The 20603-nt window shown below is 40.5% G+C and overlaps 1 protein-coding gene across 10 annotated transcripts in view; it reads right to left on the bottom strand.

The window, feature by feature from the left end:
• The window catches only part of USP40 (ubiquitin specific peptidase 40), a 93969-nt gene extending 75441 nt beyond the window's left edge, over window positions 1–18528 (bottom strand). For 2 of the 10 annotated variants that reach the window (XM_082395508.1, XM_082395516.1), the window contains exons 1-8: window positions 17662–17675; window positions 16317–16529; window positions 13665–13732; window positions 11618–11731; window positions 8425–8589; window positions 6550–6696; window positions 3709–3852; window positions 1086–1214 (exon numbers count right to left, since the gene is read on the bottom strand). In XM_082395508.1, the coding sequence (XP_082251634.1) occupies window positions 1086–1214; window positions 3709–3852; window positions 6550–6696; window positions 8425–8589; window positions 11618–11731; window positions 13665–13732; window positions 16317–16529; window positions 17662–17674 (993 nt within the window). In that variant the 5' untranslated portion in view covers window position 17675. Of the gene's footprint in view, window positions 1–1085; window positions 1215–3708; window positions 3853–6549; window positions 6697–8424; window positions 8590–11617; window positions 11732–13182; window positions 13538–13664; window positions 13733–14233; window positions 14472–16316; window positions 16535–17602 lie in introns of those variants that run through there. The other 8 variants (XM_082395513.1, XM_082395512.1, XM_082395517.1 and 5 more) reach the window with 8 other exon arrangements.
• Window positions 18529–20603: the final 2075 nt, after the last annotated feature.

Raw genomic sequence — 20603 nt, 5'->3', positions numbered from 1 at the left:
GTGTATGTGTGAGAATATTGACAAGGTGATTCTAGAAATGTTCAGAAAAGCATTAAAATCCAAGACAGGCAAAACACTCCTGAAGAATAATAACACATAGGGAGACTTGCCCTACCAGTTATCATAACATAGTATAAAGCTACAGAAATTAACAATGTGGTATTTGCCTAGGAATAGAAAAAAAGAATAACAACAACAACAAAAACAGAATACAGAGCCCCAGAATGGACTCAAATGTAAGAAAACAATTGATATAACAGAACTGGCATTGTAAACTGGTGGGGAAAGAATGGATCATTCAATAAATGGTAATGCGCAACTGGGTACCCAGATGGAAAAACATCACAACATTCACAGCAAAGCATTCCAGGAAGACTGAAGTTTCAACTGTAAAAGGCAAAACTATAAAAGTTTTAGAAGACAACATAGGAGGAAAATCTTTGGTTGGTGCCATGAAAGAAAGAAAAGCTGAGGAATGGTTACTGATTAAAGGAGACTTAAGACATATGCTAACTAAATCTAATGCATGATCCTGGGCTTGATACTAGAGTGGGGAAGAAAACGCTCTAAAGGATTTGGACGAGGCCGCTGTGAAATCCGAATATAAAACATATATTAGATAATAAATAATATTATATCAGTGTTAAAGTTCCTGATTTTGACCTACGCTTATGTAAGAGAATGTCCTGGTTCTCAGGAGATAAACACTGAGTTATTTAGGGGTAAAGAGGTCTAATGTCTTCAACTTTATTTCTAGTGGTCAGCACTGATAATGTTAACTGTGTGTGTGTGCATGCGTCTGTATAGAGGATGTGCCTGCACAAATGTGGCAAGATGTTTAACAACCGGAGAACCTAGGTGAAGAGTATACAGGAGGTGCTTGTACTATGCTGGTTATTTTTCTGTAAGTGTGAAATTATTTAGAAATAAAAAATGTAAACTTCTATCTGTATTAACTTTCAGTGCCTATAAGTTTTCTACAGAGTGAATATATAATAAATGGCAAAAGATTAGCCTCACCAAAATAATGGGACTAGAAAAGGAAAAAGTTGCAAAGATACTTTTAATCTAATTTCTATACTTACTTGAAACTGCCAGTTTCCCAAATGATCAACATCTTTAATATACACATGATAATGTCCTCCATAGCAACCACCTTTATGTATAATAACTGAGAAGAGGTCATACATATATTCCAAGTCATCTAATTCACTCTACAAGAAAGAGCACAAACATTGATAGTTTACATAAAATAAGAAGATACATAACCAAAGGGGGAAAAAAATTTCAACTATTAAAGTTAGTAAGAAACTTCACTATTATTGTTATTTAGGGTAAATTAAGATAAATTTGAATAATCGGCTTTAAAATTCTTAATTCTTAGACTGAAAATTATCTATCGTTGATCTAATACCAATCACACTATGCCAAATTCTGCCTCTGAGTTAAACATAAAAACATATATCCAGGGACTTCCCTGGTGGTCCAGTGGTTAAGAATCCACCTTCCAATCAATGCAGGAGAAGCAGGTTCGATCCCTGGTTGGGGAACTAAGATCCCACATGCCACGGGGCAACTAAGCCCATGCGCCACAACTAGAGAGATGCCCGCACACCGCAACAAAAGATCCCTCAAGCCACAACTAAGACCTGACGTAGCCAAATAAATAAATAATAAATAAATAATAATAATTATATATATATGTATCTCCAAACAAGATGCTATTTTTATGTACTTTGGCTAAAATCATGTAACCCCATGTGATAACAAAACACACACTACCCTATCAGAGTTTTGGCAAGAAAAAACCATCTTGTATTAAACCTATTATGCTGCTTTATAAATGTGCTCTTTAGCAGTTGAATTCGTCCTATATTTTAACTAGATTGTCATGCACCTCAAAGTCAGAGTTGTATCTACTATCGATCACCCCTCCTGACACTTCAGTCCTCTGCATATAACAGGAGTTCAGCAGTTATGAATACTAGCTGGTTTCCTTTAGAGGCAGTTCAGTGGAATGAACAGGTTCTTTCTTGATTTATCAATTCTATGATCTATCTTTTCTACAAGTAATGTGCTCTGTAATTATGAACACCTACACTGGCATTAAAAAAATCTACCTTAGGTTAAGAGATACTTGGCATACGGATGCTACTTGAGGGAGTGCCAATTATTTAAGAACTTATTTGCTTAAATTGCACTTTTTAAGTAAGCAGCATTTTTAACATGTCCGGCCCAGGGAAAAAACAAGAGAGATGTAAACAAAGGTGCAAAATGATCATTTTTTTCATTAATACAGAAACCAGAAAGTAAAATTATCGTGAATTTCTTAGATAAGTGTTGTTTTGCTTTTTTCAGTTTTGTTATTTCAACATATGTCAAAATCATGTGACAAACTACTTTTTTTTTTTTTGGCTGCACCGCGCAGCTTGCAGAATCTCAGTTCCCCAACCAGGGATTGAACCCGGGTCATGGCAGTGAAAGCCAGGAATCCTAACCACTAGGTCACCAGGGAACTCCCATGACAAACTACTTTTTATAAAAGGACAAAAATTCTTCTCTGAGGTGATGGATGCTAACGAAACGTACTGTGGAAATCGTTTCCTAACGTGTGTAAACCAAGCCCTCGTCCTGTACACCTTACACTCACACAGTGACGTCTGTCGATAATTTCTCAATAAAGATGGGAAGAAAGAAAGAGAATTAACTCAATTATTCCGAAAAAACATTTTTTTTTCAGGCAGCAAATAGAAGCAGGGGAAGTACTCTGGAAAACCTGTTTATTCCGTGTGTGCCAGTAACAGGCTCAGGGCCAACACGTTAGAAGCTTTGAATGGAAATTAATATAATAACGAAACCAAAAAGCTCAGTAATTAGGCTTGAAGTAGAGAAAGCCCCACCTGAATTTTAGACCATTTAGAAAAAAGATTACTTTTATACATAGAAATTCAACAGCTGGCTAATAAATGTTCTGGACTTAAACATATAAAGAATGATTTGTAGTAAGAAATGCATCAGTCTCATCACTCTGATCTGGCATGTATACAATTACATAGAAAATATTTCTAAACAGCTTATAAAGTAAGTAGATTATGTCATTAATTTGTTTTTAAAACTTTTTCTTTCCCGTGTCTTAAGGATTACAAATTCTACACTAGTGACATTCCAATTTCTTGTTCACTTTCTAGATGTGTAATTCATTCTTGCATCTAAAGTAAACTAAATCCAAGTAGGAATGTACTACTGAATGGTAATTTTTCCTAATGCAGGGTCATTTCTAATCCTGTTCTTAAATTTTCATTGCAAAGATTTTTCAAGGAGAGTTTAGTAAAAAGAACTGGGAACAAATCCATACTTTGGAAATTCAAAAGAACTGTAATAAACTCGTGGTTCTCAGCCGGGAGCAATTTTACCCACCTTCCCTCCCCGCTGGAGACACGGACATTTGGCAAAGTCTGAAGACGTTTTTGTCACTACTGGGGGCAGAAGCGGGAGATGCTACTGTCATCTAGTAGATAGAGGCCAGGGATGTTGCTTAATATCCTACAATACAGGGCACGTCCCACCACAACATAGAATCATCCAACTCTAAATGTTAACAGTGCCAAGGCTGAGAGATTGTGCACTCAGCCAACTGTAAATCAGGTCAATAAAAGATTCAATCTTGAGAGGGTAAAAGAAAGAATTTCAAAACAAAATAGTTCAAACCTGTTCACAAAATGGCTTGAGATTGATCCGGAGAGGGAACGTATAACAGCTTGTCTCCTTGTATCGTTCACACTTCACAAAATCAAAATTAAATCTTAATAATGAAAAAGTGAGAAAGGGAGGCAGCTTACGCAATTTGGCCGACTGTCAAAAGAAAAAATTTTTAATTTTTAAAAGCTGTATTATATAGAAGAATACATAATGTTTCTTAAGATATAAAAAAGTGACCTATGACACAATTTTAAGAGAAATATGTCCTTAAGTCACATAAACTAATCACCATGGATTCAATATAGCTCTTGATATAAACTCATCTATTTTATGGGGCTAAAGGTGACATCACTCACTTATGCTTACAACTAAAAATTCACAACCCATTTGTATGTTTTAATGTCACTATCCTAACAAAGCTATCTGATGAGGGTGCTCCCCCTCTAACAGTGCTTTTTTTTTTTTTTTAATTTATTTATTTATTTATTTGTTTATTTATTTTTGGCTGTGTTGGGTCTTCGTTGCTGCACACGGGCTTTTTCTAGTTGTGGCGAGCGGGGGCTGCTCTTCGTTGCGGTGCGCAGCTTCTTACTGTGGTGGCTTCTCTTGCTGTGGAGCACGGGCTCTAGGCGCATGGGCTTCAGTAGTTGCAGCACGCAGGCTCAGTAGTTGTGGCTCGCAGGCTCTAGAGCACAGGCTCAGTAGTTGTGCTGCACGAGCTTAGTTGCTCCGCGGCATGTAGGATCTTCCCAGCCCGGGGCTCGAACCCGTGTCCCCTGCATTGGCAGGTGGATTCTTAACCACTGCGCCACCAGGGAAGCCCCTCTAATAGTGCTTCTTTCCTGCCCAAGCCCTGGCCTTTCACCTTTCACCTTCCCCCTCGGTCGCTGTGTCTACTTTACCTAGCAGACACACAGTTCTTATTTACTGAAGAACCGGAGCTCTTAACCTGTGACCTGGGGACGTGTTTCAATGGATGTGAACCCTTGAAATTACATGAAAATTGCATGTGTATATGTATTTTTCTGGGGAGAAGAGCCACAGCTTTCACTAGACTTTCAAAAGGACTCTAACTCTTCAAATGCTGAGACCCACTGATTGGGGTTTTACAGTTCTTAAAAGCAGATAATAAGATATTTTTTGTTTTAATGCCTTGCTTTAAAACAAAACACTAAACTGAGCTACTTTTTATTTAAAAGGCATCAGCTTTTCCCAATCCCCTTGCACTAAAGGCATGTGAGGAGGCAAAAAGAATCCTTCCCCATATTTAAAATTATCCATAATCATAAACATCTAACATTCCTAAAAATATATTTTAAACAATTCTACAAATCTAGTGGGTGAAAAGAAAAGTTAAATGAAAATACAGCAACCTAACAACATGGCAGATTTTCAAACTAGCTCAAAAAAAACATCTAAAAAAAGTGAGTAACTCAACTATAATGTGGCTGAGGGAAGAAAGACTGCTCAGAACAAGATGATCTGCATTAATTTAGGTAATGCAACCAAGCCTAACCTTAGAATGCAATAAATCTAACGCAACTAGAAGGCAATTTTTAAAGTATCAAGATCAAAAAAATTCCATTGAAAAAGAATTAAACCAATGATAGAAAAGATGCACACAAGAATTGCTTTTGTTTAACAAAAGGTTCTTATTTTACTAATGTGCAAATTAAGGTCAACCAAAACTAAGAATGTGTTTAAGTGTCTTTCCAAGATGCTTCATCTTCTGAATTTTGTATTTATTTTATTAGGTTGTAGTTGTAACACTAAAGAGGAAATACAAAATAAATAAGCAAGAAATAAACCTCTCTTTGGTTTTCATAAAGGGGCAAAGGCTAGACGGAAATAAATATTAAACAATATAAAATTCATCCTGGTTTCAAATCCTATTGTGAAAGCTACAGGCATGGGGTTTATTGTTTTTAATTACATTTTCACCTATAATCTCCAGGATCCAAATCAATGTTGTGTGCTATCTAAATCAACCCTCATTTTCTTTGTTGGAAAATTCAATATTGTCAGCTCTAGGAATAGTGCTAACACTCTGTCTTAACAGAGTAACTGCAAAGATACATCTTTAGTGGTATTTCTTTAAGTCAGGGCTCAATAACCATTGGTTCAATTGAGTTCAAGGTTATCGCGCTAATGAATAGCCTGTCATATCATCTGCCAGCAGTGAAATAGTTCCTACTGCAGATAATAACAACAGCTGAGTTGATGCCACGTTGCAAAAGAAATCACTTGCTTAAATCTTATCCTCCTTTTTTTCCTGTATTTTGCTCTGTTGTACAAAGAGAAACCCTGGCACGCTCTGTCAAGCCCTGTAATTAGCAAGTTACGTACTTCCAACTGGGGGAGGAGGAAAGGCCATACTGGATTTGCTAGTCAGGGAAGAAATATACACACATCAATACTGTAAAATAACTGCAAACGTGCAAATAAAGAAAGCCATTTGTATAGTGGTAGACCAAAAAAAGGAAAGCTCAACAAGCTTCCTGGTTGGCAGAAATAAAAATGTATTGCGTTCTTCATAATGGTAACTTGCAAAAAAAAAAAAAGGTTTATTTAAGAAACACTGAGGTACAAATAATTTTTCCCTGTGAGAAAAAGAAGCTGAGAGAACTGCTGGGTTGAAAGCTTAAAAAAAATTCTTTACTGTAAAAAATTAAAATACATATATATATATATATATATATAAAATGTAAATATCTTTTCAATCCTTAGTACTGATTAAGAGCTTCATGTATATCTTCAAGACACTTCATACAAGTTGACTTCCCTTGACGGACCTTCCTGCTACCAAACACTGAGCAGGCACCCTTAGAAAAAGCAGGGATCTATCTTTACCTTTGCTGCTTTAACCAGCCTGTCACAAGTCCCGCAGTGGTACAAGTTGTCAGAGTCAAAAACTTCCTCTTCCACATACATGTCCCAGAGTGCATCTCCCAAACCTGATACATTTCTGACCGCTACTGTGAGATCTAAGAAGTCTTCCTGAAATACACATGAATAGAACATTGAAAAAACAATTCCACAGAGGTTCACAAACACATCACCAATTCATACATACACTGGGAATAATCAGATATATTTTTTTCTAAAACACATATATTTTTTCTATATATGAAGGTATAGATCTCCTGATTAGATACTGTGAAATTCATAACAATAAATTATTCTTTCTAAACCAAACTATAACTTAGCTTAAAATATATCAGGAACCAGTTTACGAGTTCACTGTAGATACAACGAAACCTATTTTATCAGGAAATAAGACAAACCATTTAATACATGAATCGAGAAGAGTATACGTGCAGGGTTATTAGTGCTGTCTTAGTCTCTAGGCTGGCATGGCAAGGCCAGGGTTGGACTCTCTAATGTAAACTCTTCTTCCTCCTCTTCTGCTAGGGTTGGTTTAGGAAAAACATTATTTTGAGCCAGGATACAAAGGTATTTTTTAAAAAATTAAGAGTGTATTTTGCAAAATGCGAGTCTACCAATTCTACTAAAAGTACATTTGAATTACAACATATTTCTAGTAATAAACGTTTACAATTTGACAAGTTTAAAGCACATTTATAATTTTGTGTGTATGTTTGTGCAACAGCATTACCTTAAGGGATTACGGGGATTGTAAAATAATAGCACTAATTAATTAGTTCAAGGTGGAAATCTAAAGTAATAAAAGTAACATTCATATATGATTTATAATATAAATACGTGAAAAGTTAATGTCTGTAATTTATAACGTGCCTTCATATATGTTATGTTTTGAAATTACTTTGTGAATCATTACATTATACTGGTCAATCATACAATAATCCAAAGACATACAACATCTTAATATTTCCAAACTAGGCTGGCCAAACCTTCTATTAGCATAGGCAATAAGGGCCAAAAAGCCTTCTTTATGCCCAACACTTTCATAAAAAATAGAAATATATATACATATATATTCCAAAAAAGCAATTAATGCAACATTTAGAAAATGGCATTTAATTATTCTACTCATATAGTCAAATACAGAAACTTCCTATAATTCTTGCCATAAGAAAATATTTTTATTAAAGGACAACTGTTCAGTGATGAAATCATTTGCTATATAAGATTTGTAGCGCAAGTAGTGATTATTATATTTACATGAGCAAATTTCCAATTAGATGAAATGGGCAATCTCTGTTATGACACAGAATTGAAGGTTACACTAGTTTAAACAGGATTATAATAGCTTTATATAAATAATATTTAAACCTAAGCACACACATACAAATGAACTTTCTGAGGGGTATCAATAAACTAAATCCAATATTTAATTACAGATCTAATTGTCAATTTAAACATTCCTCAGTATTCTCTATTTTTATTGCTTCTCTAAGTAACTTTCTTTATAATATTCCAACCACCAACCATGATGATAATTGGCTTTTCTCATAAGGTCACTGGTCCCTACTTGTAAACAACCCCCAAATCTACTTTCTATATATTAGAGTACTAAATAAAAGATTAAAGCTACATCTTAAGATATCTACTTCTTTCAGTTTACACGGAGAAATTTGGATTATAAATTTATAATCTGGGTGTAGCTAGAGTACAAGAAAAAAACTGATAAAGTTATTTCTAGTAATAAACACATTAATCCTCATGTGGTATAGATCACAGATTTAATTACATGAATTATAATTTATGATTTAACTTATTACTAAAATACTCTTGCATATTCACCTGCTTTTCACTGACATTCTTACATTCTTTACAAACAATCTGGTTAACAATGGTTCCGTGATATAGACGATTGATGAGGTCATGGCCGGAGGTCCCAACTAAAGAAGTTTCCAAAGCACTAAAGAGAATTCGATTCAGTTCCTGTACATCATGTTGCCTCATTTCCTATAAAACAGGTAACTTTTAAATGTAATTTTGTGCTTCAGATTTTTAAAAACAGATTTTTAAAGTGATATGAGTTTAAAAACACAAGACTTATCTAGAAATCCAAAGGTAAGCCTCGATCAAACGTAAGGATGACCATGCTAAACAAGCGGAGAGCAGGGTAAGAGATCACCACCTATTTTTACTTTTACTACAAAACGAAAATATAAACAGACGGTGTTCAGTGTGTACATATAACTCAATTCACTTGAAAACAGGAAAGTGCGTTTATTTTGTGGGACACCATATGCATGGCCGTGCCACAGAGAGGAGAGGGGAAGAAGGAACACACAGGCACAGAGCAGTCTCTAAGAGCCGGCAGTGTGTACACAGCGGAATCTCAGCTCAGAGGGACTGATAAACACTCTGAATTATCAGCATTTGAAAAGAACTAGAATTTACTGCTTTGATATCTAGACCAACTAAAGGAAGACTAACACAGTGCTACTGAGAAAAACTCTGATGGAACCTGCTTCAATCTATGAATCATGCAACTGTGTGTGAAGAGGCTGAACTACTCCCAAAGAACCATTTATAAACCCAAAGCCAAGGGGCACACCAACACTTAGAAGTGGAGAAAACAAGAAAGAACCGGCACAGGAACCCGAGGAAGAGCCGGGAAGGGGAGAACCAGGAGAGCAAGGTCACGGGAACAGCGGAGGGGTGCTGGCGCTACTACTGCGGGCTGCGGAGAGATGAGCAGTGTCTCCTGGTCTTGGCGTGAGGGTGCCATGAGCGACCTTGACAAGAAGGTAGGAAGGAGGTAGAGGAGCAAACGGAAGGCACAGGAGAGGCAGTGAGGGACGATGACTTTAAAGATAAGTGTCATGTGAAGAGAAGCTGATAATGTAGATGAAAGCTGGAGTAACATGTGGGACTCGGGATCTCTTTCTTAGTTTTTAACACACAAGACACTAGATGATATAAATTTCTCCAATATCACTGGTTCTGATGGGACAGAAAACTTGTGGAAGTTTCAAGATCTGTTTCTGAACAATCCTAAATTCGGCAAAGGTGCCTCAGAGACCCTCTCTACCACTGCAGGTCCAGTCCTAGAGGGTTTACTACAAGATTTTATTTAGAAATCAGTCAATCAGTCAATCAAGTTTTCACAGTTTTTTAAGAAGTATGAAGCCAGCAATTGAGAGGAAGCTCATTACCAAAAACAAAGGGAAATCCATCAACTGATGACTAGATGAAAAAAAACCACAAGCCACCGTGGCATACCCACCCAACAGAACATTATCTGGCAATAAAAAGGAACGAAGTGCCGATACATACTACAGCACGAACGAATTTTGAAAACGTTACTTTAAGTGAAAGAAGCTAGTTACACAAGTTCACATATTATACGATACCATTTTTGTGCAGTGTCCAGAATAGGCAAATCCACAGAGACAGAGAGATTAGTGGTGGCCAGGGACTCAGGGGAAGGGGCATGCCGGGTGTGGGTGACTGGTAATGGGTATGGGGTTTCTTTTTGGGGTGGTGAAAATGTTCCAAAATTGACTGTAGTGATGCTTGTTGAACTCTGTGAATATACTAAAGAAACCCACTGAACTGTACCCTTTAAAAGAGGGAAGCTTAGGGCATAAGAATTATATCTCAAGAAAGCAGTTTTGGGCTTCCCTGGTGGCGCAGTGGTTGAGAGTCTGCCTGCCAATGCAGGGGACACGGGTTCGAGCCCTGGTCTGGGAAGATCCCACATGCCACGGAGCAACTGGGCCCGTGAGCCACAACTACTGAGCCTGCGCGTCTGGAGCCTGTGCTCCGCAACAAGAGAGGCCGCGATGGTGAGAGGCCCGCGCACCGCGATGAAGAGTGGCCCCCGCTTGCCGCAACTAGAGAAAGCCCTCGCACAGAAACGAAGACCCAACACAGGCAAAGATAAATTAATTAATTAATTAATTTAAAAAACAAAACAAAAAACCCTTCCACGATGATGACATCCCCTCTTCCTTTCCCCTCTAGTGGTAACCACTATCCTGAATTTTATTAAAAAAAAAAAAGAAAAAGAAAGCAGTTTTTTTTTAAAACAAGGAAAGAAAAAGGGAATTAACCCTAAGCACCTGCCCTACACCAGAAACTTAACACACACTCTTTAGGGAATGTATTATACCGCATTGTGCTGCCAAGCCCAAGCCCTACCTCTTTACCCACATAGCACCACCTAGTTAATGAGTGTTTCTGGTTAAAAGACAAGAGTTGACAGTTTACTTCTGAAGGCAACATACCCTTATTCTGATCACTGTCTCTTTAAACCCTGCGATGGGTTTAAATGATGGCTTCATCCCTGCATCTGTTCCATGAAGACCCCAGGCCTAGCTTTGATTTTACACAGCTCACAGCTCACCAATATCGACAACACACATCTCAGTGCTGACAAATGTTTGGTGTTTGTATACAGCGAAATACCCTTTAGGAACTCAAACAAAAAAACAAGAGGAAGTCCACACACAGGAGGATATAGGAAGAAAATGAAGACAGTCAGGAGAAAGGCAGGACAGTGAAAATGAAAAGACCTGCCGAGAATGGTTTCACTGTTTTGCTTGAAGCAAATGTGCAAATTGGAACACCCAGATTCAAACACACAAGCATGCCATAAAGGCAGACAGAATTACAGCCAGTCAGCTTTTTAAGTTGATAAGCAGTTTGCTATTAAAATGGCAATTTCCATTAATGTAACAGGTGGTATATCTCAACTAGACTATACAAATGGTAGAAATTATAAAAACCAGCTTTTATACTTCTCCCTGTATCTTCAACCCTCTTCCCCAAACCCAAATCACACTCATTCATAAAATCCTGGATACAGCCAAGTGTGTAAAAATGTTTTACTGGTTTGTAATTATCTAATATTAGAAGTAAATATTTAAAAAATATCTTGAGACCATAAGACAAAATTAAAGGAGAAGCTGGATAACATTATGAAGCCAGTGTTCAGTCTTTACTGCTGGTAACTTTTCCCTGGAGAAGCTGACCTTCGTACCTCATCACTGGTCCACCCAAAGCTGTCAGTGAGGTCTGCGGTGGACGCAGCTTCCTGGTCTAAGAGCAGAAGCTGTGCAAACAACCGCTGTAACTGCAAAGGTATGATTCGGACCTGAATGAGAAAAAAATGCATTTCTAAATATCTTTTAAATGTTGGTTGGGCCTTTTTAAAAGAACTGCGTACTAATTTTCTCCTACCTCCTAGTTCATTTAGTTCACTCGGGAGAAAATTTATAAATACTGTAAAGGGTGAATGAAGATTCATTTTTCTTTGAAAATTTTAATTCAGTACAATTCTTAGCTATCTTGACATATCACAGATCAGTATTAAAACCCAAACAGGCCCTAATAAACCACCCAATTAATTACAGACTGACAGTAGTTCAACTCTCTAATAGTTCATCCTTTCTCCAAAATACCTCAGATACAGACGTACTCCCTATGAGGAATTTTCCGGTCACAAGTATCTCACAGGGCTGGCTGCACCCTGCGTGGCTTTCTTCCTGCTGGCGCCACGGCCGTTCCTGCCTGTGCGCTGTGGGCCAGGGCCCTGAGAAAGCTGCCTGGAGCCTGGTCTGAAGACTGGACTTAAATATCTAAGCTGACAATAAGCCTTCAGAAAACTTTATGGCAATTTTGCATTGCCACAGCATTTTTATTATATCCAATGAAAGTCTGATCTGCAACAGATTGGGAATAAAAAAACAAAAAAACCGGGCTCTTTGCCACACGGGGAGTTTGAGAAGCACTCATGAATCCAGGGCTGGATCATGAAAGACTCTTATTAAGAAGTACAGGGCTGGACTTCCCTGGTGGCGCAGTGGTTAAGAATCTGACTGCCAGTGCAGGGGACACGGGTTCGAGCCCTGGTCCGGGAAGATACCTCATGCCGCGGAGCAACTAAGCCCGTGCACCATAACTACTGAGCCTGCGCTCTAGAGCCCACGACCTACAACTACTGAAGCCCGTGTGCCTAGAGCCTGTGCTCCGCAACAAGAGAAGCCACCACAATGAGAAGCCCGCGCTCAGCAACAAAGACCCAAGGCAGCCAAAAATAAATAAATGAATAAATAAATTTATTTAAAAAAAAAAAAAAGAAGTACAGGGCTTCTCTGGTGGCACAGTGGTTGAGAATCCGCTTGCCAGTGCAGGGGACACGGGTTCGATCCCTGGTCCGGGAAGATCCCACATGCTGCAGAGCAACTAAGCCCATGCGCCACAATTACTGAGCCTGTGCTCTAGAGCCCGCGAGCCACAACTACTGAAGCCGCACACCTAGACCCCGTGCTCCGCAACAAGAGAAGCCACCGCAATGAGAAGCCTGCGCACAACAAGGAGTAGCCCCCGCTCGCTGCAACTAGAGAAAGCCCATGCACAGCAACGAAGACCCAACGCAGCCAAAGTAAATAATAAATAAATAAATTTATTAAAAAAAAATTTATTAAAAAAAAAGTACAGATTTTTAGGGGACTTCCCTGGCGGTCCAGTGGTTAAGGCTCAGCGCTTCCACTGCTGGGGGGCGTGAGTCTGATCTCTAGTCGGGGAACTGAGATCCTGCACGCCACACAGCATGGCCAAAAGAAAAAGTACAGATTTTAGTCTGAGGGTGATAAAGTTCTGAATGATGTTTAAGCAAGGGAGAAACGTGATTAGATACGCACTTACAGTAAACCAATCCCTCACTCAGTTTACTTCCAGAATACCAAACTGAAAGAATACTGGCCCCTTATTTTTTGTTGTTGCTACAAGTAAGTGCACTAAGCGGACTTTTTGGTGCGCTATTGCGGACAACTCGTGAGTATCTCCTTAATGCAGAGAGAGGTATGTCTAAAAAGCAGCAGCGGCATTGCATCTGCATAAGTAATTCTCTGTTGGAAGGGCAGTTCCCTTAGCAGTAAGGTATAGGCCAAGACACTTTCTGAAAATAAAGATCATATTTGGTAATTAATAAAATTATTGATTCCTATGAATAAGCAACTTAATTCTTTCCTTAAAACATTTCCTCAGTACTCCAAAAAACCCCTGTGAATCAAAGATTTTAATACCTTTGCGTCAGGTTTATCCTTATCCTCTAACGAACCAAGCTCTTCCGGGCCAAGAGAAAATAAAGCTTCTAAACAAAAAAGTAGAATCACAGATGTAAATGACATTATCTCATTTTTGAAAACTGTCTTAGAAAGCCAAGGCCACCAGTAAGTAAAAATCAGTTAAAGATTCAGAAATACGACTTGACAATATTTACACCCTTACCCTACACACCTTGCTTTCTGGTAACGTTATTTTTAACCACTGACCCTATTAGAAAGTGGGAAGCTAAGGTTTCAATAAGGGAGAGCTGTAAAAGGAAAATTATACATATAAAAACCGTAACATCAGAAATCTTTGGTGGCTTCCTATTGCCTATGGCAGTGGGTCCCAAAAGCCACGTGAGGAATACTAGGAAATACACAATATATAATTGTGTCACACGTGTTTGTTTACAAGCCACACGTGAGACTTCCAACCATTCTTTCAGGAGAAGGAGCACCTTTAACTCTGAGATAACGCCCTTCCCATTTTGGTATGAAAATATATTTTCTGCGTTGAGGGTAATAACAGATGGTGGTGATCTTACCTGGAAAAAGACGTTGGCAACTCCAGAATTTGTTTATAATTCAGTGTCTGGGTATGCCACCCAGTGGGGCATATCTGAATCTTTTGGGAAGTCTGTATTCAAACAGATAGGAACACCTACTGGGAGACTGTGATATACTCCAGGGAGAGAAGGGTCGGGACGGGTGTTGCGCTGCTGCCTTAGTGATTACTGTTACGTTATACTCCTCCTGAGCTCCCGGCAGGAACTGGGAAAAACACTACAGGAAGGTTACAAACATAAAGGTTAAAGCATAAGAACCGTACAAAGCCTTCCACAATCGTCTCCCACTACTCCCAGCTACACTGATCTGGGAGTACAGTGGAGCCGAATCTAGTCCTATTCCTTTAAATATGATTCCAAAAAGTTCCAAAAATTTGCCCAGTTCTCTGCCAGTCCCTACCCTTTCCAAATTGTACGCCTTCCTCAATAAGCTTCAGGACCCGCGCTACGCCTTACTAGGAGTGTGCGAGTCACGCTAAGGTGTCGGCCCACGTGCTTGGCCAGCCACCCCCTTTACTAGAGAGAAGGGGGCCCGGGGCTCCGAGCCCTTTCTTCTTAGCAGCGCTCTCCATGACCTGCCTGTCTTCCCCAACAGTTGCCTTCCTCACCCTCTTCTTAAGGCTACTTTTCTACTTTAAGTTGCCCTTGAACTTCAATTATACTAAAACTTGGGAAAAACTTAACCTCCCTCGGAACCCACTTATTCATGCTCCAAATTTCTAACGGTGGAACTACTGAAGGCACTGGGGGGATATTTTTATGGAGTGGATGGAGTCACAGACGAGAGGCAACACTCAAATCCACGTGCACTTCGACCCAGCAGAATGGCCCTGGAAGGGGATAATGGTAATTATACACTAAATCTCTGGAGGCAGGAAGTCTCTGTAAGCTTAGAAGCAACAGAAAATGTCACAAAACTTTGCTAAATTTGGTAGTGGTGGGAAGGGGGATGAGATACTGGATACAGGATGAGCCAGGTTGTCTGTCCTCAGAATATGGAGACATGGTGGGGAGCTGAGCTACAGTCATGGAGCTTCATAGCTGGGGGCCCCCAATCAGGGCCATGTGAAGGCAGAGGAATCTTCACACTGAAATCAAGGGAACACAGAGACTAAGGCCCTCTCGGGAACACAGAGACTAAGACCCGTGTGGAGGAAGCTAGTTTGCAGAGGAGGAATGGGACAAACATGTAGAGAAAAATAGGGGCAAGAAATCAAGGGTCCAAGGAGGTCAGGGTGGCTTCCTATAGGTGGTTTCTAGGAGAGTCCCCTATATTCTCACAGTAAACCTCCCTTTTAATTGAGCTACTTTGAGTGGGTTTCTGTTCCTTATACACAGCCCCTTACCTAACACCTTGGATCTCTGGAACTCAGAATTTCCAGATTTTAGAAAGGTAATACTAAGAAAGGGTTCAATATGTTAACATTACATCCCCAGCAGAGTCTGGGACAAACAATATCTATTAATCAAGGACTTATTATTCCTGTAACAAATGTATGACTGCTCACCCAAGTGAGATAATGAAGACTATAAACAGCCTCACAGCAGGTCAAGCTCTCAGGCCAAGCAAGTTCAGATTATTAGGTCAGGCTGTCAGAGTTTTCCAGATTTCAGAACTTCAGATAAACGACTGTGGACTGTATGAATGTGACAACCCCTCCCCACTCCAAAAGGAAGCATATAAGTGTACTGAGTAACTCTGGTTTAAGTGTTTATTACTTTGAGAAACTCCAAAATACAAATGGTGTACAATAATGAAGGCTGGCACTCATGACAAAACTGTCTATGTTGTACTTTAAATTATAGGAATTCGAAAAGAAATACACTGCCTTATTTTTTTATCTTGTTACTGGACATTACTGTGATCACACAGAAAATATTCATAATTTAAGCTTCACATTCCTCTGCAGAATTACCAATTTATGTCCCTCATTAGCAACAATTAACGCACACTGTCAAATACACATTTAAAATACTTTGTCTATTTGTGATTCTGCATAATTAATTACAGGTAGATACTGAGGATACATATTACCAGCCAAATGCATGTAACATAGCATACCTCTGAATTCAGGTGTGAAATGAAGAGTCTGAAGAAGGGAATTGAGGTAACAGGTTCCACCCTGATTTCTGATTCCACTTAAATTGGTGAATCCTCTAGGAGCAGGTAGCTCCAAAGCTTTGGTCTTTAATTTCTTCCCTTTTCCATAATGATCATTTGACACACTGGAATAATCCTCTTCAAACAGGTCCCCAAACATTGTGAAACTAAATACTACCCTTAAAAAAATATAACATGTTATATAAATGTTTTTATTTTTAAAACAAAACTTCCCCACATCTCCCTTTTATACTTGGGAGTCTCCACTTTAAGTCACTCTTTAGAAAGTATAGACAGTAGTTTGGGCTTTGGAAGCAGCAAGACCTGAATTTTTTCATCCCTGCTCCACACAACCTGTGCGCAGGTTACTTAACCCCCGTTCTTATAAGTAAAATGCGATACCAACTGTCACGCAGGATCATTTAAATAATCAAATAACATAATGAAAGAAAGGCATTTAGGGTACACGATTTAGCCCACAATAAATGACAGCTGTTTTTAAAAAGGCATATTGATATCACTTGTGAAAAAAGAAAGAAAACCCATCAATACACCTAATCTGCTGAGGTGGCAGAGCCGAAGCTAGATTCTGAGCGTTGACAATGGCCTAGGGACCATGAATCACTTCCTAAAATCTCTGCTTCTCAAACTCCTTGCACCAGATTATGACACTTAAATAAGTTAAATGGAACAAATTAATCTTTAGAGTAGTTTAGTACATGGCCCCGAAGCCGGACAGCCGGGTGGAGATTCACTGGGAAAAAAACACTGCCATTTAAATTATGGAGCCTCGAGGGCTTTACAACATGTATCCATCCAGTGATCCCAACATTAGCTCCTGGGATCTAAAGAATCCGCTCAAGGTCTCACATCGAGCGTGGAGGAGGGTCACCTGGAGACGAGAAAGGCCAAGCGCCTAGCACAGTTCCTAAGCGATAGGAAACGCTGAAATGCAATTATTTGCCTTTTCAACCCGTTCCTCAGAAGAAAAGCACAAAAAATGGAACTTGAAAGTGTGGCCTCGAGCGCGTGGTCTAGATTCCGGTCTCCTCCACTCCACGGTCAGACCAGGCCCTCAAGCACTCCAAGCCACCGAGCCCAGGGGCGCGAGGAGGCAGAGGTCCCCGCGGCGGGAGACCGCAGACCCCTCACCAGGAGGACGCCGCATCCCGGGGCCGGCCGGGGCAGCCTCTCGCCTCGGCCCCCCCTCATCCCTCCCGAGATGCCCGGCCGCAGGCCCCACTTACTGCCTAAAGCCCAGACCCCCGCCCCGGCCAAAACTCGAAGCGAAAGAACGCGCCGCTACCGGACACCGCCATGTTGGCGTGAGCAGCTCTCCCGCGGCACCGCGCGTGAGCGATTTATGGAACGCTCGGACTACGTCTCCCAGGATGCCCGGCGGGGGAGCGGCGGCCCGCCGCGCGGGGCCTTATGGGCAATGTAGTTCTTTTGGCCCGAGAATGCGGGAGTCGCGTTGGGTGGACAGTGCTCGCTTCCTTGTCTGCTGGCGGCTTCGCGAGTCCGCTCGGTCAGCCGGCCACTCATTCGTTCACTTTTTAAAGTTTATTTTTATCGCTGTTCTCAACTCATGTTAGTTGCAGTAGAGAGTACAAAGATCGCTTGTCATTTGGCCTGGCTAATGCCAAGTTACTTAAACCTTGGAAACATTTGTGTAGGGCTTCAAGAGTGCCGTGCACTTACAAAGACATTTTACAGGTGTATCTCCAGTGAAAAATGTTCCAAGTAACTTTGATCCTTTATAACATCCTCAGTGTTTACTTTGCACCAACTCTCATACACAAGAGTACACTAAAAATACTTCAAAATCTCCTCTCTTGCCCTCTTGAGCACCTTTGGTGGACTCTTTCCATAGCCTATTTAGGCTCTCTGGCCGTCTCTCCTGTCGAATGAGGGCGACGGGAAGAAAATCATTTTGACTTCAGCTAGAGATTTGAGAGATTGAGAACAGCAATAGTGATAGACGAAGCCACAAGGCAGGAGTCAAAGTGAATGCCAGCCTAAGGGATTTGTATTGGGAACATAGCGACATTCCTGTGGCTGCAAATGTTCAGGAAGTGTCGGTAGGGAAAGAACTGGAGGCAGGGGACCAGCTGGAAGGCTGAAGGTCTAGACCAGGAAACCACAGTGGGAATCGCATCTTCTCAGTTCTTCTTCTTTTTTTTTTTTTAAATAAATTTATTTATTTATTTATTCATTTTTGGCTGTGTTGGGTCTTCGTTTCTGTGCGAGGGCTTTCTCTAGTTGCGGCGAGCGGGGGCCACTCTTCATCGCGGTGCGCGGGCCTCTCGCTGTCGCGGCCTCTCTTGTTGCAGAGCACAGGCTCCAGACGCGCAGGCTCAGTAATTGTGGCTCACGGGCCTAGTTGCTCCGTGGCATGTGGGATCTTCCCAGACCAGGGCTCGAACCCGTGTCCCCTGCACTGGCAGGCAGATTCTCAACCACTGCGCCACCAGGGAAGCCCTTCTCAGTTCTTATCAGTCTTTCCTAGGCCACCTTGCCCCCTTGGCAGCCTCCTCTTCATGATTCTCGTCCCTGCTCCAAGGCACTCTATCCTGCTGCTTCTCTTTCTGCCTTTTGACTGCTTCTTCTTTGCCCGCTGTGCTTCATTCCCTTCTTCCTAACAGTGAATATTCCTCAAAGTTCCATTCCCTGGCCAAGAATTAGCACTGGAAGGTTAGCTTCTGTGGACACAGGCTCACCCTTGTACCCAGCTGTATCCCGGCCATCTCAACAGTGCCTGGCTCATTACAGGATCTTAATAAATATGTGTTAAATGAATGAAAGGCCTGTTAACACCACCATCCTTCCCCTCATCCAGCATCAAAGTCTCGGAGCTGTCTTTGAAACTTCATCTTTTCTCCATGAATCCAAACATTTTGTAACTCAAAGTATCACCTGGACAATGCTTCTTCTGTTTCCATGGCTCCCTCTCTGCCTGGCAGACCCTCATGAAGTCTCACCCACCTTAGAATGACAACATTTTAGGTGGACTGCCGCTTTCTCCATCCCATCATGCGTATCACTACCACCTCCATCCCATCATGCATGTCACTACCAGATCCATCTGAGGCGCACCTGAGCTCGCATTTCTCTACCAAAGAGGCTTTGGTGATTCTCTGGTATCTAGTCTAGAAATTCCACCATGGTCCAAACACTATTTTTTTTAATAAATTTATTTATTTTTGGCTGCGTTGGGTCTTGGTTGCTGCACGCGGGCTTTCGCTAGTTGCAGCGAGCGGGGGGCTACTCTTCGTTGCGGGGTGCGAACTTCCCTCACCAGGGAAGCCCCAACTGTGGGTTTCTCATTATTGATCCATGCCCTTTATTAGGTTGAGAAACTTCCCTTCTTTTCCTAGTTTGCTGAGAATTTTTATCAGAAATGGATGTTGGATTTTATCAAACATTTTTTTCTGTGCCTATTGAAATGATTACATGGTTTTACTTTTTTAGTTTATTTATATGGTGAATTACCTTGATTGATATTCTAATGTTAAAACAGCCTTGCACTCCTGGAATAAATCTCACTTGGTTATGACATATTATATTTTTATGTATTACATGGTACACATATGTTTATATTATTGAATTTGGTTTGTTAAATTTTTGCTTAGAATTTTTGCATCTATGTTCTTGAGGGGTATTGGTCTGTAGTGTAACCGAGCAAGGCCCTATGGGGCCTTCCCAGGACATGCCTTCCCCCATATCCTCTGCTTTAGCTCCTCTCTGAAGTACCTACATAATAGTATTTTTTATTTTTCAGTTTCTATTCACAAAGAAAAAGCTCCAGTCCATCTTCTAATTTTTTTGAAAAATTCCTGACATTACAGAACTAAACTGAAATGTATTAATATTCCACTCTTACATTTCCATGACAAACAAAAGAATTTCATGAGCCAGAACAAACAAACAAACAAAAAAGCCAGGGTAGATAATAGTATTTGATGCAAATTTCCTGCGCTGTTTTGCAGATGTGAAAACCCCCCACCAAATGGAAAAACTACTTGCTGACCATGAGCACAGACCCCCAGGCCTCCTGGAGCCTAAGGACTGATAATCTTAACCCCTGTGACACCGTCCTGCTGCCTCACCATCAGCCCATCACAGAACTGTGCACAAGCTGACAGTACCCTGTGACAGCCCCGCCTCACCTGCCCTTTAAAAATGCCTTGTCAAAACCCTTCGGGGAGCTTGAGACTTTTCAGGGCATGAACCACCTCCTCTCCTTGC

This window comes from Balaenoptera borealis, assembly GCF_965194805.1.
Source record: "Balaenoptera borealis genome assembly, chromosome: 6".
Classification (NCBI taxonomy): Eukaryota; Metazoa; Chordata; class Mammalia; order Artiodactyla; family Balaenopteridae; genus Balaenoptera; species Balaenoptera borealis.
The sequence above is the reverse complement of the archived record's forward strand: the minus strand, read 5'-3'. Positions and strand labels throughout refer to the sequence as shown.